The sequence below is a fragment of the Plectropomus leopardus genome, chromosome 22 (assembly GCF_008729295.1).
Source record: "Plectropomus leopardus isolate mb chromosome 22, YSFRI_Pleo_2.0, whole genome shotgun sequence".
In the NCBI taxonomy this organism is placed as follows: Eukaryota; Metazoa; Chordata; class Actinopteri; order Perciformes; family Serranidae; genus Plectropomus; species Plectropomus leopardus.
In genome coordinates this window covers 16,134,145-16,152,741 of record NC_056484.1, presented here as the reverse complement: position 1 = coordinate 16,152,741, position 18,597 = coordinate 16,134,145, and the positions used below count along the sequence as shown (strand labels likewise).

Here is an 18,597-nt window from a genome sequence, read left to right as displayed (position 1 = left end):
TTGTATTGTTGTTTCTTTTTTAAACTGATTTTCAGGTCATTTTATTGTACTTTTTGGTAATATCTCGCTATTTTGGGGTCGCTTCTGTCGTTGTTCATTGCCTTCTCCCCGTGTTTTTGAAAGAAAGTCAGAAAAAAATGAAACAGGAAATCAAAAAACTTTAATTTAGATGCAATCAAAGACATTTAAACCATAAATTCATACAGAATATGCAGGAATTTGTATAAAAATTATCCAAATGCAGGTAATTAAGTGATCGATGGGGAAGCTTGTTACTAGGAAATAATTACTGCTCAGTGAATAAATTACTGCTGCCATGTGTTACTTTCATCGTCATTCTGTTCTGAGGAAAATAATGGATTTTTAATAGGAAGACATTAATGTGATTTTATCACCACATTGCGTTTAACTGCTGTAACCGACGGATCTATTGACTTAAAGAAGAGCGTTTGGGGCAAACTGGTCACCAGGGTGGGGCATAATGGTTTGTTGTTGTTCTGCCTGTGTCCTGTGACTGTCCTCTGTGGCTAGCTACGAAAAATGCTGAATCAATAGCCCAGAGCATGACATACATAAACTCATCTCACAGCCCGATCCCGAGAGTCAAAACGGGGATCTCCGTTTTTACTCAGACACTGCATCTACTCTGATTCTTTGTTTGCAGCTTTGTCTGCGTACAGCTAGTAAGGATCGACAAATGGCAGTGCATTGATTGTGTGACAGATGGGCTTTTGTGTGAGATCTACGACTCACCACCAACATGACCTCCAGCGTCACACGTAGAGTAGTGCGTGCGGGTGGGAGTTGTCTGGTGAAACGCATTGTTGTGTTGGGGGATGAGCCGTCCGTGCTGCTGTTACTGCTATTTGCTCCTGGTCGACTGTGGCTAGCGAGCGACTCCAGCTTATGAATGGTCCACAAAGCAGATAACTGTGTGTTCTCTGTTGAATTTAAAACCGAAACCTAACGGGCACCAAGCAGGCCTGTTTGTTATTTTATTAGTAGCTGAAAAGACCCCAGTATCGCCCGTTGGATGAGAACACTGTGTACGGATTTAGAGCCACTTAGCAGGCCGTATCGCCATTGCTTTGTAAGGCTGCTGGCTAGCTACCGTCTTCCTCAGCTAGCAAAACTGTTCGTGTACCCGAGGTATGTTTTTGTCTTTATTTCCTTTTATGTCGTGACGACGAGAAAGCGGTCAGTGCATGTGGGAAAATGTCTTTAATGTTACACATTTGGTGCGAATTAACATATTTTAAAGGGCTCTTGTTTTGTTTGACGCCATTTGCTCCGTGTAGGGGGGGTGGCTAGCTCCTTTAGCTAGTTAGCAGGCTAGCTAATGTTATTGTTAGCAAGTTGGCCACTTTGAATGTGAGTCGTTGGTCAAAAGGCAGTTTCATCTCTGCACCAAATGGGCATGTGTTAACTCCTGCGCAGTCATGTTGATGGTGTCCCGTGTGGCCGCCTCCCACCGCATTTAAATGCCCCAGTTCATTGACAAAACTGTAACGTACAGCTGCTAACGTTATCAGGTCACTACATAGATAAGTCTCTGCAGTTTGAAGCTGTAATATCAATGAAAGTTTCACCTTCCTTCTGCTCACAAGAGAGCAGGTTGACTTTAACATTTTAAAGCCTTCAAATTTTACAATATTTAACTTTTCCTGTTTTTTGATGTAAGGGACATTGGGATAGATTAGTATACATTATCTTTCAATTTAAATCAGGTACGTTATCATAGCAAACAGTAGAGATGGGACCAAGTCACTGTTTTCAAGCCATAAATAAGTCTCTAGTCTTTGTGCTTGACTCACAATTCAAGTCCCAAGTCAAGACGGCCAGTCCCAAGTGAAGTCCACAGTCAAGACTCATAAGTTTAATGATTATGATGATCATGATTATGATTTTGTATGATAACTTGACTCTAAACAGGTCATAATGCAGTCTTTGCCAAGTACGATCACAATGAATTGGGTGCATATTTCAAATGGTTTATCTCCGCTTTGTGTCTCCACAGCAACACGGAGCACCAACATGAAGAAGAAAGCTCGGCAGCACCGGGTGGCGGTGCCGCAGAGGCCACCTTCCCCCATCAAGCCTTCCCCCAACAAGCAAATCCTGACTTACGCCCAGGCGCAGCGCATGGTGGAGTTCGATGTCGATGGCCGCCTCCATCGAATCAGCATATACGACCAGCTGGATGTGATCTCGGATGACGACCCAATGGTGCAGGAGATGATGGAGTGCACCAGCAACAAGGAGAACACTGAGAAACCACAGCAGCAGGTCCTCCTTAGGTCCGTTAGATTAAAAAACAACCAGGAGAAGAGGAACGCAGCACTGGGAATCACTGGGCAGGGAGATGGAGGTGGACACCAGGCCGCTGGTAATCCCGGTCCAAAGCTGAAAGAGCCTAAATATCGTACAGTGGAATATAACCTTCCAGCAGTTCCTAAGCGCTCAGCTGCATTTTATAAATTTGAGGAGAAGACGGAGGAAGAGCTGGATGAGGAAACAGAGTATGACATGGATGAGGAAGATTACGCCTGGCTGGATTTGGTGAATGAAAAACGGAAAAGCGAAGGGGTCAGTAAGGTCTCTCACAACGTCTTTGAGTTCCTTATTGACCGCTTTGAGAAGGAATTGCACCTGGAGAGTCTGGATCAAAGCAGCGAAAAGCAAGCGCCCATTGACGAGGACGCCGCCTGCTGCATCTGCATGGACGGAGAGTGTCACAACAGCAACGCTATCCTGTTTTGTGACATGTGCAACGTGGCCGTGCATCAGGAATGTTACGGGGTGCCGTACATTCCCGAGGGTCAGTGGCTGTGCAGACACTGCCTTCAGTCGCCCAACCAGCCCGCAGACTGCATCCTTTGTCCGAACAAGGGTGGAGCGGTGAAAAAGACAGACGATGACCGCTGGGGCCATGTGGTGTGCGCCCTCTGGGTCCCCGAGGTTGGCTTCTCCAACACCACCTTCATTGAACCCATCGACGGTGTCAGCCACATTCCTCCAGCCCGCTGGAAGCTCACCTGCTACCTCTGCAAGGAGAAAGGTGTTGGGGCGTGCATCCAGTGTCACAAAGCTAACTGTTACACCGCCTTCCATGTCAGCTGTGCTCAAAAGGCTGGCCTCTTTATGAAGATGGAGCCAATTAAAGAGGTAACGGACACCGGAGAGCCCACGTTTTCTGTGAAAAAGACGGCCTATTGTGGCGCTCACACGCCAAACGGGTGTGTGAGGAGGCCACTTACGATTTACGATGATGCCAAACCCAAAAATGGACTGTGTAAGAAAGCGGACAAAGCCAGATGTGTTGGTAAAGGACAGTCAAAAGGAAAGAAGAAGAGTAAAAGTAAGAAGCCTGAACCTGAGCCTGAAAGGGAAGCCCCAACCCCTGCTACTGTGCCTACGTTTCCTTCTCACAGGTATAGTTCGTTCATGATGGGAGGTCGTATTCGCATTTTTTTTAAAGCTGTGACACTTGATATGCGAGTGGTGGCATAGAGAGGGCTTTTCTCTCTTTTTGTGGGACACTGATTGGACATTTGGATAGATAGATAGATAGATAGATAGATAGATAGATAGATAGATAGATACATTACAGATACAGTAAAGACCAAACAGTATTAATAGAATATAAAAGGAATATGCTTAAAAAACTAAAAACTAAGAGACTATACATATATACATATATACAAGTGTAAAGTGCGGAGTGACTGCAGTTGCAGAGGTACAGTAAGCAAAATTTGACTGGAATATTTGGTTGTTCATGTACAAACATTGGCTTTTGCAGAGTTTAAGCTTGTGACACTGGTGACTGTTTGCCTTCACATATAGAAGCTTTAGTGATCTGCTTGCATGCATTCGGTCTGTAACCAGTGTTAGTCCACTGTTGTTTAAAGTTTGCCTGTGGCTGCTAATTTTAATATTACTCTGAAAACCACAACCACATATATCAAACCACTCTCACCACACTCGTCTCCCCTGGCCTCCCGCAGGTTACAAACCATTCTGAACCAGGTGTCAGTCCAGAAGAAGAAAGCATTTGTGGAGCTGGTCCTAAATTACTGGACGCTGAAGAGGCAATCCAGGAATGGGCTTCCCCTCATCAGACGTCTTCACACAAGCATGCAGTCTCAGAAGAATGCGCAACCGGTTTGTTTATCTGTCAGTCAACCACAGGAGACTTTCTTCTTTTTGGCTTTTACTAAAGTGTCAGTAGCTTTTAGAAGTTAGGATATGTGTTATTATTTTTCACACATTTTTCTTAAGCCTTTTACATTCTAATGTTTTGCCTTGTGTGTTTTTTGTCTCGTATTTATTGCTGTTACAATGATGTGCAGGGTTTCTCACTCATTCATTCGTGGCAGCCTGTCATGATGAAAACATCTGCTGCCACGTAATGATTTTAGATTTTTGGAGCTGGACTGTTCATAAGGAATGCTATTGGAATGCACATACAATGAAACCTTAATTAATAGCCCGGGCTGTTTGCTGAAATCACTGAACTCAACAGGCTTATGTTTGGGAAAACTGTCTATATGGGCTTTTAATTCCTTTCAGACTAAACAAATTCTCAACAAAGACAGGAAATACAGTCAGATTGTTTATTTTAATTCTCCTTTTTGCGTCTTTCTTGTTTCTTCTTTGGTGCTCGTCGTTTCAGTAAAGTGAACCAAATGATTGAATTGTGAAGAATCTTATGGAGCAAAGGATGTGTGCAACATGTCCATGTAGATTAAAATGTAAACGTTTTTATTTGTATGCTTAATCTAATGACTGTATTTTTATTTAAATTTCTTCTCCAGAGGCAGAGTGAGGAGGAGAGCAGGGCACTGAAGGACCAGCTGAAGGAGTGGCATCGTCTCCGACACGATCTTGAGAGAGCCCGGCTGCTGTTGGAGCTGATCCGCAAGAGGGAGAAGCTCAAGAGGGAGGAGGTAGGAGCGGAGGGATCAATGGGTAGACTTCAGGCTCCACTTGTGGTCAGATAAATGAAACAATTTGATCTTCTAATGGTTTCCTTTTGTGCTGTGTTGTAGATTAAACTTCAAGAGACCCTCTTAGAGATGCAGTTGAGTCCCTTCAGTATTTTGCTTAGAGCCCTCCTGGACCAGCTGCAGACAAAAGACCAGGCCAAGATCTTCACCCAGCCGGTTGATGTCAGTGAGGTAAGCTTCAGTATATATGCAACACTTTTTTTTTAAGTTTTAGTGTTGAGTTTGTACCCACTTAATCTATTATTTGAATACTATGAGCACAATATGCTGCAAAGCAAACCTATTTCTTGCATTTTTTATGTGATTTGTTTTGTTGTTGTTCTGCAGATGTACTTTATCTCAGTTTGTGGTGCTGTTATTATATTTACTGTGTGCAATAGTGGAAAATTGGAGTATTGAAGCAGGGGGGGTCATAGTAGGGGGCTTCACCAAGGAAACACAGATAGTGCTGCTGATATTGTTGATTTGTTGTGTTGGGTTGCAGAAGAAAGTAACTACAGATATGAAGTTTTTAAAGGGACAGTTCACTCCAAAATGAAAATACATTTTTTTTCCGCTTACCAGGAGAGCTAATTAATCCTTCTAGATAGTTTCAGTGTGAGTTGCTTAATGCTGAAGATATCGGCCTTAGAGATGTCTTGTCTTCTCTCCAATATAATGAAGGTAGATGGCACTTGTGGTATTAAATGGCCAAAAAATACATTTAAAAAACTCAGCTGCAGTATCTCTTTCAAGATATCATGACCTGGTTACTCAAGATAATCCACAGACCTTGTTGTGAACAGGTTTCATGTAGGAACCATTTTCTTTCTCCCAAACTAAACGTGCCAACTATATCACTGCACAGAAGGAAGTGTGCATCTATGACAAGCTCACGTAGCACCACTGAGCTTGCTTATGTTACAGCTCAATCGAGGAAAACGCTGCTAATATTTACATCTTGAACTGCCACTAGCACAATCCTCTCGTTCATAAATAAATGCCCCCTGATAACTCCAACACTCGGCAACTCACTCCAAAAACAATCTAGACTGAAAAAGGAGGGAAAAATATTTTGATTAAGGTGAACTGTCCCTTTAAGAGGTGTACAGTCCCGTTTTTAACTACCACGGGGACTTGCACTGCCATCCAGGGACTTAAGGCTCAAAACTGGACTTGCTGGTTCATATTTCAACACAACAATTTGCATTTTTACCATTGTGCTATTGTCAGGATGTAAGCCCACTAATGGCAAAACAGTGGGTCTGTTATACCTGTTTGTCTGCCAGTTAGCTGTCTCAGAAATGTTGAAATAAATGAGTTTCTCTATTATCTGAGAGCCCTGACACACAAATTTTGTCTAAAGTTGCACTCGAACACACCCAAAAAAACCACAGCCATCTCTGCAACTGCTCGCTATATGTCAGACGTTCTGTTCAGTGACTCAGGTTATAAATGAACACCCACGCTGCACCATGTGCAGACAGTGGTGGGCAGTGTGACCTTCCGTTGAGTGGAATGTGTAATCTGAGAGTAAGGGCCACTGGCAGATGGTGACGTCAGATAAAGGTGAAGGTTTTTCTCCTTTCTGAGGCCCGGCTAGCTCAGTCGGTAGAGCATGAGACTCTTAATCTCAGGGTCGTGGGTTCGAGCCCCACGTTGGGCGTGGCTTTTGACTCTGGAGGCTGTGAGATTCTAAGTAGACCATATTGTAGAAAGGGGTTTTGTTGCCATTGAAGACTTTGTTTTAATGAAAGATATTTTTCTTCATTTTAAGGCTATTTCTATGTATATATTTTTTATTTTGTGATATTGTTTTGTTTTATGGTATTTTTGTTGTAGTTGGGGAATCTGATGTGGAGGATTAATGTCCTGTGCCTTAAAAAAATTCTTTAAATAATCTTGAAAAATATGGAATATTATTGATGGTGTTAACAGTCTTTTTAGAGTTTGTTGTCATGTTATAAAAGATAATACACCCCAGCAGAGTAGCATAATCTGCTGAAGTCACACTTGTATGCTGTATCCAAAATGACTGTATTGGGTCAAGAATGCTGGGTTGACACACAACATACAATATTTGTTTCGTACCTTTTTAAAGATGTTGTAAGTAAATCTTTGTAATTAATTATATCTTCTATCTTCTTTATCTGTTTCCCACAGGTGCCAGACTACCTCGACCATATCAAGCACCCAATGGACTTCTCCACCATGCGGCAGCGCATTGATGCACAGGCTTACAACAACTTTGAGCAGTTTGAGAATGACTTCAACCTCATTATTGATAACTGCATGAAGTATAACTCAAAGGACACCTATTTCTACCGAGCTGCCGTTCGCCTCCGAGACCAGGGCGGGTCCCTGCTTAGGAAGGCCCGGCGAGACGTAGAGAAAATTGGCTTCGACAAAGAAAGTGGCATGCATCTGACTGAAGCTCCTGAAATCAAAGCACCAGCAACCTTTTCTTGGGAAGACGGTAAGAGCAAAGACACATGCCTCTGTGACATCATTAGAATCACAGCGAGTGAATGGCATTTGTTGAGCAAAACCATGTCACTACCTGCTATCTGCTACATTGTTTTAATTTTCCCTTACATTATTTCATTTCTTACCTACATCGTTTTAATTCTCTTACATTATTTTAATTCTCTCCTACATTTTTTCATTTCTCTTCTACATTGTTTCAGTTCTCTCCTATATTATTTCAGTTCTCTTTTACATTGTTTTAATTCTCTCCTACATTTTTTCATTTCTCTTCTACATTGTTTCAGTTCTCTCCTATATTATTTCAGTTCTTTTACATTGTTTTAATTCTCTCCTACATTTTTTTATTTCTCTCCTACATTGTTTCAGTTCCCTCCTACATTGTTTCAGTTCTCTCCTACATAATTTCAGCGCTCTCCTACTTTGTTTCCATTCTCTCCTATATTGTTTCAGTTCCCTCCTATATTGTTTCAGTTCTCTCTTACATTGTTTCAATTCTCTCCTGTGTTGTTTCAGTTCTGCACTACATTGTTGTAATTCCCTCCGACATTGTTACAATTCTCTCCTACATGGTTTCAGTTCTCTCCTGTATGGTTTCAATTATCTCCTATGTTGTTTCAATTCTCCTCTGCGTTGTTTCAATTCTCTTCTTAGTGGACCGCCTACTAGTGCCAGCCAATCGACAGCATCTGTCTCCAGACAAGCAGCTGCAGCAGCTACTGGAGAAGTTTGACCTGACCTGTGCCATGAAGTCGAGCCCCTCCCGCAGCAAGCGCCTAAAGCTGCTCAAAAAGACCATCAACGATGTTCGCAACGAAATGACCCTAAAGAGAGTCCTACCCTCCCACCACCACCACTCTTCTTCCTCCACAACTCCCTCCACATCATCTTCATCAGCTGCTTCCCAACCAGAGCTGAGTCAACCTAAAGAAGAGAGTTTGAAGCCCAATGGACATTTTCCATATGATGAAGGTACGTATGGATCTGGCTTTTTTAGAAATTTAATAATCTGCTTGTTGCTCTCTTCAAGGACAATCACATGTTCTTAAAATCCTGAAGCTCAGGTCAGAGGTCACGGATTAGCTCCACCCAACCCAAAACATAGCCTCACAGAGTAAAGTCACATGCTGTTCAGCGTACCTAGTGTGTCTGAAACATGGGTGTTTAAGTCTCAGTTCCACCAAGCAGTCCAGCTGAGTTCAGTTTGTTACACATTTAAATGGCTATCTTTATGTTTCCATTATCAAAAGTTATGGATGGTACCAAAAGAACAGTTAATTTTTTTCCTATCTTGTCATTATCCATTTGTTTGGGTTCCCAGCACACTGATTCAGTACTAAAAAGTGGAGCTAGAAACACTGCAGTCTGTTGACTGGTCAAGAGAGAATTGTCACTCTTGCTCTACAAGGACTCAGTGCACAAACACGCTTTTTAAAAAAATATCCCATCAAACACGACAGAGATTCTAAACACTTCAGCCTGTTCTTTTTTGTTCCTAAAATCTCTGTGTGAAACCCCATACCATGGAGGATCAGTGAGGTGCAGTCGTTCTTCTGCATGGCTGGTGAAAAGGAAATACAACAAGAGCTGGATGGGAATGGTGATGCGGCTGTTCCCATCATACATCATAATAATAGAACTGTCTGCGGTCGAAGCAGTTAACAGATCTAGTGGTTATATACATGTCCTTGTGGGTCAGGTACCGGTTTTAAGGATACCAAAAGTGTTGGAAACATGGCTGTTGTTATCTTTGCTGCTTTCAGTACTACAATTCAAGCCTGTGTCCAGACCTCTTAATACCGAAGATTTTGAAAGCGATTCAAAGAGAACAAAAGGGAGATTTGGAGTGATTATTATGTTACTATAAAACATCATTATAACCCCTGCACTGTTTGTGTTTAGGTGAACATCTGCCTGCTATTTCAGGGAAGCTTGCTCAAAACATGACAGATGTTCCTGGGAAAGGAAAAGCAGAGCCAATTTCCCAAAACTAGAATTAAGAAGAAAAATACAATCTTAATTATATATATAACTGATAGAACCTTTGAATGTTTATCGGATAATTAGTGGTAATATAGTTTGTCAATTTGAAAAAGCATTTTTAGTGACATTGGCACATACTTAAGAATATTTATTGCACCAACAAATTATGTCATTTTGTCAGAGAATGGCTCATAAAAATCTGGAGGTAGTTGCCAGGGGAGCAACTGCAGGTTTTTTCTTCAAATAAAAGAACAAGACACTCACAACTAGGGATGGGAAGACATGGTTTTTACACAATTTTCTAATATAAACGTAAAGTTAACATATTATAATGTGAAACTTTTTATCTTCTAACAATAAATTATCACATTTTAACAAAACAATCTAACAAAGAAGATAAGTAGGGGTGCAGGGTTGATCAGTTGGGAGAACGCATGCCCCACATTCAGAGGCTGTGTGTCCTCATCGCAGCAGCCCCAGGTTGGACTCCGACCGCTGGCCTTTGGCTGCATGTCATCCTCACTCTCTAACCCCCATTTCCTGTCATCTCTCTAGCTGTCCCATCAAGTGAAGTCAATAAAAGCCCCCAAAATAACTAAAAAAAATGACAAATAGTATCTCGTTATAACAAGAAAACCTGATACCTTTATATGACATAATAATGTGAAAATATCTTTTTAAAACTTAAAGCACATCTTTTTATAACAAGAAACTTCACATTATCTGATACAGATTTTTTTTAACAAAATGTTATGGTTAAGTGATTCCAATATGTTTTAGAGCCATTTTAAGCATATTTTGATGATTTTTGGGATAATATTATGAATCACAAATTGCTTTTGCTAGGATAATTGACATGGACGTCATAGTTGAGCTTCAAACAACCTTCTTATATTTCTGTTAAGTGATCTCTCAATGGGAGTGCACATGGGGCTCCGAATTGTCTGCATCGCCAGATTAGAATCATAATGATAAAAATGTGTAAACAAGGTCATAACACAGTATCACTGTGGTATCACACTGTGTCACTGCAGTGGCTTCTTAAAGCTTAAATTCGCTGTACACTTGCTGAGTCACATTAAGTCTCCTGAAGATAGCGTTATAATGAGCTAGTGGGGAAAAACAGGAAGGAAAAAGTCATTTTGCTCTCATTTTTTATTTATAAAAGTGCCTCTGTGTTATGCAAAATAGCGCCTTGTTTTACTTTTATGATAAACCCAAAAGACATACAACAATATGCTGTGTCAGCATTTCGACCAACACAACGACAAAGTGTGGGTGCTGTGGTGCTTTACTGTTGGTAATAGCATCACACTACAGGCCATATTTTATGTCTGTGTCATGACTGCACTTTTGTTCCATAGGAATAGCTTTTTTGTCGTCGTTCTTTCAAAACAGGATGCCCAAAATTTTGTTTTGCTCGTCTGCATAGCTTATCATTTACTACAATTAAACAATATTCTAATCTTATAGCACCATGAGGACATAGTAATGACAATGAAAGAGAAAGGAAAATACATTAATGTGGATAATAAACTGCACACAAAAAACAAAGAAAACAAAAAAGTGTGGTGCACAATTATCAAAAACTTTGCAATATCTGTGTGCCATAACATGAGTAATGTCTGTGTCAGTGATTGATGTTCTCTGTATGGTCATAAATGACAACTATTCTTTCAACTTCTTCTCCCCTACAGGAGACAAATCTCTTCCCCCTAAACTGGAGCTGTCGGACTCCATCCCTCCGCTCATCCACTCAGAGGCAGACCCCGAACCCCCCACCCTCAAACCAATCGACGCTGCCCCAGACTGTGAAGACAAGCATCACAACAAGCGCGTCAAATTCGATGAGGAAATACCAGACCTGCTCTCCTCCACTCCGCGCCTCAATGGCCACTCCCACGACAGCCTCCAGAACTCGCTGTTAGACGGAGACGTGAGCGTGGTGGCCACGTCGACCCTGGCAGAGCCCACAGGCACGGTTAACCGTCGGACAGCCGTGCTCTTCCGCAAATCGAAGGCCGCCAGTCCCCGCAAACCCCCAAGGAGCGGAGAAGAGGGGGCTGACGGAGTTGAAAGAAAAGAGGGTAAGGAGGAGGAAGACGAAGACAGCGCACAGCTGGGCTCCAAATCCTTCCTGTCGGTGGTCATTCCCAGGCTGGAGACGCTACTTCACAGCAAGAAGAGGAAGCACAGCGGCAGCAGAGACGGAGAGGAGGAGGGAGAAGAGGGAGAGCGTGAAGAGGAGGGAGAGTCCCCTGTGAAACGACTTGATACTGGTAAGAAGTTTACAAAGAAAAATACTCCGAAAAATAGGCTGACTGTGATTTTCATGCCTCCACACCAGTGACAGCCGTGACTGAAGGCAATGTGTTTTCAGGTTGTTTGTCCCATTCTCGTGAATGCGAATTCTCTGGAACACCTTGAGGCATTTTCTTCAAATCTGGCGCAAACGTCCACTTGGACCGGAGCTATGAGAAGTCCCACATAATTAGTGTCCACATGAATTAAAATTAGAAGTTTTTTTTTTTTTAAGTGGTTGCAACGCAATATCAGACCTGCGCTTTCGCAAACTGAATATTCATCACAGCCCCAAAACAGCGTGCAGTATTTAATATTATTATATAAATAATGAATTTATTAATTAAAAATTAAGTCTGATAAAATGAGTACAGCAGCATTAATTAGCTCTTATAATACTCATAATTCATCGCAGCCAAAACAGCACAGCTGTAACTAACAACAGACTTGTTTGCGTAATTGAGATCAGAGGCTGATTGAGCAAACTCTTGCCCTTACAGACACAATACCATTTCAGTATTTGTATGATACATTTTTGTGATGGGTTTTTAATATTTTTGCCTTCCACTGCGGTGTGTCTCCTCTCAGGCTTGTCGACCGGTTTTCTGGAGGTAGAGGAGGAAAAGGAGCTAGAAAACTCGAGTAGAGCCAGTAGACCTGTGGAGCCACGAAGACGCTGTGCCTCTGAGTCCTCAATTTCTTCATGTAGCAGTCTGCCAGGAAACACCAGGTAATCCGACAAATATAACACGTCTGATCTTGTGTTTTTATTTTGATTTGACTTGAAAGCACGGCCTAAAGATGTCAGCTGCTCTCTCTCTTATCAGCTGGTCGTCAGAGCAAGCCATCATCAGCACTGATGTTTTGTCGACTCTGTTGACTCAGGCGTTTCTTTTTCTTCGTTTCCAGCACAATTCTCAGTCTTCCAAAATGTGGGAAAGGGAAACCCGCATTGGTCCGGAGAAACACTGTGGATGATAAGAGCGAATTAATCGCCTGCATCGAAACGGGAAATTTTGCAAAAGCTGCACGAATCGCTGCCGGTGAGTCAACTGCATTATGTGTTCAAAGAATTTGCATGCCTCTGTAAGGGTTTATCTCAATGTGATGTATACAGACTACATATTGTATTCACTTTTTCAGATAAGTGTGCAGTATTTTTCCAGTTAAGTACTGACAAGTATTATTGATCTTATGAAATTCTGTACTTTAGTGCTTCACTTAATGCAATTGTTTGTGCAAACAGAAACTGAATCAAAGCCTGAATGATCCAGTTTTTTTTAAGTTGATACTAAGAACTCAGAGTAAACATGTTTTGCAAATAGCTTCAAATTTATTTTTAAAATGTATTATGAAGAAATATATATCCCTAACCAGGAGATTTGACATTTTACAACAACCCACTTTATCAAAGAAAATAGTAAATATTAGAAAGCAATATATCTAGAACTTTAATACCCCACTGGACTTTCAGTTATGGCAACTAGGGTCAAGTATATATTATACTTGACCCTAGTTGCCATAACTGAAAGTCCAGTGAGGTATTACAGTAGCTTAAAGAACAGTTGAGTGCTACAGTTTCAATACATATAAATATACACTGATATATGTATGTGTTAGAGGGACAGTTCACCCCAAAATTAAAAAAAAAAAACATGTAGGAACTGTTTATTTTCATTCTGCCAAACTACATTCGCACAGAAGGAAGAGTGCATCTACTGCTAGCTCACCTAGCACCACTGAGCTATCTAACGTTACAGCTCAACCGACGTCTGACGTCTCACGCTGTCATGATCACGAGCTTCGCGTTTACGAGTTTATGCATGATTCCTTCTGATATGGTTGGCATGAAAATGCTCACAACAAGGTCTGTGGATTATCTTGAATAACCGCTTCGTGATTTTTGTAAAAAGACATTGCTGTTGAATTTCTCAAAATTGTTTTTTTGCGCTTTGAGCACCACAAGCCAAGTGCCATCTAGTTCCATTTATTTGAGAAAAGGCAGACATCTGTACAGCTGATATCTCCAACACTCTGCAACTCACACCAAAACACTCTAGAGTGATAGCTAGCACTTCAGGTAAGAGGAAACATATGTATTTTTGATTTTAGGATGAACTGTCCCTTTAAACCAGTGTCAGTAGGCCATATTGGTGAGTTATCAGTGTGGCCATGAAGCAATATATTAAAATAAGTAGTTGTGCATATTCCCAGATGTCTGCAGGTGCTATAAAATCTTTAATGCCTTAAATTTTACATATTGAACTGGAGAATAAACCTTTCTATTTGGCCCTAAATGTTTAACCTGATAGAAATTGTAGATGTCTGGTATTATACACTCATAAAAAGCCGGGTTGGAAATTAACAGCAGCTATCAAGCCAACTTCTTGTGACTTTTGGCAGTGACCAGAGAGCCTTTATGCTCCGCCTGCCATCATGGCATGTAACCAGTAAGCAGCTGGAGACTCTTCCCTCATCTAAAATTCATATTTGGCTAATAAAACACTAAAAGTGGCTGGTAAATTTTCATATCTGTCGTTCAACATGGCCCTTAAAGGGAAAAGTTAATTTCCCACCCTGTTTTTTTCATTTTAATTTTAATTTTTTTGCTGTGTGCTCCTGCACTTACAGCACGGCTTTGAAAATGTGTTTCTGTGTTGAAAACCCTCATGTGACTTGTATGGTGTTGTTCCCGCTTCCATAGAGGTTGGCAACAGCAATATTTGGATGCCCGCTAGTGCTGCAACAGTTGCATTGGAACCCCTAAAGCTAGTTTGGGCCAAATGTAGTGGATACCCTTCCTACCCTGCCTTGGTGAGTGTTTGTGGGCAAGAAAGCATGACAATCACTGACTGAAGTCTCTTTACTCTGAAGTTTTTTTATGTCATCTTGTCCCACAGGATAAAGTCCTAGTTTTGTACAGCTGTTCCTTCAGGTGTGACAGTTGGGGGAGCAATTTCCTGTTTTTCCTTTAGGTGGCAGCCTTTCACTGTTAACCAGTTGAATTTGACCTTAGCATGAAAGGACAAATGAGCAAAGGAATCTTATTGCCTCAAGCTGGTAGCGCATGCATTTGTGCGTGTTTATGGCTAAGACATCTTTACTATATGCTTGAGTGACTCTGGGGGTGGATGTATGTTTGGCATGCTTTTGCATTCATGAGCATCTGTGTGTAACGGCCCCGGCCTGTCCCGCTGTGCGCAGATCATCGACCCCCACATGCCGCGCGTGGGCTGCCAGCACAACGGGGTGTCCATCCCCATGCCCCCCATGGACGTGCTGCGCATTGGAGAGCAGATGCAGTACAAAGCCGAAGAGAAACTCTACCTCGTGCTCTTCTTCGACAACAAGCGCAGCTGGTGAGTGCGGCCGCTGTTTATCTGTGGGGGATGATTTAAGCTGACACAGGCTTCTACAAGGGTAAACATGTCAACATGTCCGTCAGCTGATCATTATTCTCTGGCGGCTGCGTCACATCAATTGTCAAAGGACAACAGGAGGCAGTGAGAGGCGTTTGAAAATTTCACCTGGACTCTGTGGGAAAATGTTATTCAGTTTTTAACAGTGTTGATGGTGCTGCTGCCTGTGTGTCACTGCTTTCTGTCTGCCGCTGTGAAAGAATATTACAAATATCCCTGCGTATGTGTCAGGGATGTGGTTGTCTTCTGCCAGAAGCTTTTATAAATTGACTTTTTTATCCAATTTCAAGCCACATTTTTACGATACACTTTTTAGATCTTGATTGATTTTAACTGTAGGTCTTAACCAGACGATGGATTTCGGTCCGAGGATGTCTAAATCTTAAATTATCAGCGAAACAAGCTGAGTAATGAGAATTAGACATCATTTAAAAACCGTCTTCAAGCTTTAGCCCTGTTATAGATCAAGATTTGTAGGCTACAAATAACCAAAATGTATGACCATATTTTAAAATATTCATAAAATTTCTTTAAAATACATAAAAAAAAACTTTAAATACATAAAAGTACTGCATACCCGTGCATTTACTTTATGATTTAAAAAAAAAGATTCTGTCTACTCTTCCGTTTAGGCAAAGACTAGACATCTACTAAACTTTTCAATCTTGAAAAACTGAAATCTAAACATAGAAAGACAAATAAATCTTAACGTCTAAAGACAAATAGACATATAATTTTTTTAACGTCTTTTTTAAATTGCTCAGTGGGAATGTTAGCTGCAGCTCGGCTCCAGCCCCTGCTGTGCCCAGTACTGTTATTTACTGTTTCTACTGGTTTTAATCACGTGGTTTGTTTATTTTAGGAGAGGGCTAGACCTCTGTGGATAATTTGAGTGTTTATAAAAAAAACCTCCTGAGCATCAAACATTGATGGAATCCTAACTGGGAAACTGACTGCAATTGCGGCTTTTCTCCGTCTTTTGTTATTGCTTTGATCAATAGACCACTAGTGGCAGAAAATGACATTTTGTATGATTAAATAATTGCAATTGAGTGTAATAAAGGAGCTTTATGTTTTGTCCTTCACCACCAATCAGTTTATTAAATACCTCTTAGTTTTTTTTTTGTCGTGGCACACACATCATTTATCTTCCCTAAACATTTTCCATCCCATAGAACACTGCATACTTAAATGTAGCAGTCGAGTAGCAATAGTAATATTTTAGGATGGCTGTTTCTTTTGCTATTTTTGGAACTTAGTTTGAGTCATTTACTGCGGGTGTTGCCACAATTTTCTCCCAACTCGCTCCAAAAGTAACTGCAGAAAAACTGTTATTTTTAGCTTGATTATATGTGCACAAAAAACAAAGGTGTCTTCTGCAAATAAGTGCTGAAACGAAGTTAGTTTGCAGAAAATGTAAGAATGGTCATTTATCAAGAAAAAACTCCTAACGTTAGTTGATTCCAGATTTTAAAATGTAAGGATTTGTAAATGAAATGTATTTGTGTTTTGGACCGTCGGTTGAATGAAACAAGCATTTGGAAAACCCCACCTTCTGCTTTTGGAACATGTGGAAGCTTTGCTTCACTATTTTCTGACATTTTGCAGACTAAAGCATTAAAAACATAATTGACAGATAAATCAGTAATAAAAAATAATCTTCTATACAACCGTCGCAGCATAATATCTTATAAATTGAAGGCTTACAATAGCATAATAGGTTTCTCTTAGAGGTTGTTGATTTGTGGCAAAAAAATCAGTCACGGGAGGGTTTTCATTGTGTTTTCTCACCTCTCATGAAAGAAAAACAAGTATGAGAATAAACGCCTATTATCTGTAGCTCTTTGTTTAAAAACCAAACTTCATTTGTTGCCAGAAATCTTGAGTTTTCTCATGAGAAGAATGATTACATTCCTGGAAAGTGATACATCTAGAGTTGTGACAAAAAGACATTCGATCCCAGCTACTGTTCAGGTGCTGTAACAGAGATGCTGTGTTTTCCCCTTCAGGCAGTGGCTTCCTAGATCCAAGATGGTTCCCCTGGGAATGGACAAAACCATAGACAAAATCAAAATGATGGAGGGCCGCACATCCAGCATTCGCAAGGCTGTCCAGATCGCCTTCAGCCGTGCCATGAACCACCTGAGCATAGTGCAGGACGAGCCAGTCAGCGACCTCAGCGACGTGGACTGATGACACTCCCTGACTCTCGTCTCTCCACACTCACACAATCTCGTACCTCTCCTGTACCAAATACCTTCCTCTTCTCCTCCCACGCTCTCTCTGTCTCTGCAGGAGACTCAAATGTTTACTGGGCACCTGCTGTAACAGGTGGTGTCTCTTCCTCATCCATTCCTGCTCGCACACACTCCTACCATGTGCCGATGGGATACGGCTGCTGCTGAAATGAATGTGTCTAACTCTCCTCTCCAACTCCAGGCTTGTAACTGTGCTTAGAGACCGCTCTTTATGTCCTCCTCCCTTCCTCACTAACTCCACCAGCCAACGACTGTCCATTTCTTTCATCATTTCAAGGTATAAACGTTCGTGGTTGATTTCATACATTTTGGTAGCCTTACCAAACATGTCAGGACTTTAAGAAACTTAAAGGGACAGTGCGCCACAAAATATAAATAAAATATGAATAAAAGCATATTTACTCCTTACCTGTAGTGCTGTTTATCACTCTAGATTGTTTTGGTTTGAGTTGCAGATTGTTGGAGATATCAGCCATAGAGATGTCTGCCTCCTCTCCAATATAATGGAGCTAGATGGCACTCGGCTTTTGGTGCTCAAAGGGCCAAAAAAATACATTTGAAAAAGTCAACAACAATGTCTATTTCCATAAGTAATGACCCGGTTAATCGAGATAATCCACAGACCTTTTTCTCGGAACAGTTTAATGTAGGAACTATTTACCAGACTAGGAAATATGTCAGTCGAATCCGATTCGGCCCCATAGGTAAGAGGTAAAATGTGAATCTTGGATTTTGCGGTGCACTGTCCCTTTAAAACCGACTGTTAAATTTTAGGTGTAGCCAATCAATCCGTTATTTTTGGCAGGTAGCCAATCATAGTTTCTGTTCCGAGTTCTCTAAAAACGAAGCATCTAGTAGCTGATACATTAGTAGAATACAAGTAGATAAAAAAAACTATATTTCTTGCATATGTGAAGGCGTTTCAGTTGTAACCAAAGCTTACGTTACGTCATGGTCACATTTACATCCTGGTCCTCTCCATTTACAAATATCTTCCTTTGTATTTAAACTGTAAATAATCTGTACAGTTGCCTGACACTAACTTATTTTGTAGTTTTGACATCAATGGGTACTGTACAGGAGTTTTCTTAGTATTTATACTTGATGCATTCTTGGCACTAACATGTGAGTGCTATTTTGACATTGCTGTATGAACAAGAACTAAAA

At 41.1% G+C, this 18,597-nt stretch overlaps 1 protein-coding gene and 1 non-coding gene across 3 annotated transcripts; both read left to right on the top strand.

Moving 5' to 3' along the window:
- The first annotated feature begins 802 nt into the window (after window positions 1–802).
- On the top strand, window positions 803–17,839 carry brd1a (bromodomain containing 1a). Of its 2 annotated transcripts, none has more exons than XM_042511283.1 (13): window positions 803–1,149; window positions 2,018–3,431; window positions 4,005–4,173; window positions 4,815–4,946; window positions 5,049–5,177; window positions 7,149–7,461; window positions 8,124–8,441; window positions 11,150–11,731; window positions 12,342–12,483; window positions 12,663–12,796; window positions 14,458–14,567; window positions 14,958–15,112; window positions 17,182–17,839. In XM_042511283.1, the coding sequence occupies exons 2-13, from the start codon at window positions 2,035–2,037 to the stop codon at window positions 17,363–17,365; spliced, it is 3,765 nt and encodes a 1,254-aa protein (XP_042367217.1). In that variant the 5' UTR covers window positions 803–1,149; window positions 2,018–2,034; the 3' UTR covers window positions 17,366–17,839. The 2 variants fall into 2 exon arrangements, with proteins under 2 accessions (XP_042367217.1, XP_042367218.1); XM_042511284.1 differs by having other exon boundaries at window positions 804–1,149; window positions 4,005–4,161.
- trnak-cuu lies at window positions 6,579–6,651 on the top strand. The gene has a single exon. It is a non-coding gene; the product is annotated as a tRNA-Lys (tRNA).
- Window positions 17,840–18,597: the final 758 nt, after the last annotated feature.

Excerpts from the sequence above, each read along its gene's own strand:
- brd1a (XM_042511283.1), top strand. The coding sequence starts at position 2,035 with ATGAAGAAGAAAGCTCGGCAGCACCGGGTGGCGGTGCCGCAGAGGCCA. Across the intron at positions 4,174-4,814 it reads CGCAACCGGTTTGTTTATCT|AGGCAGAGTGAGGAGGAGAG; the intron begins GTCAGTCAACCA and ends TTTCTTCTCCAG. Across the intron at positions 5,178-7,148 it reads AGCCGGTTGATGTCAGTGAG|GTGCCAGACTACCTCGACCA; the intron begins GTAAGCTTCAGT and ends TGTTTCCCACAG.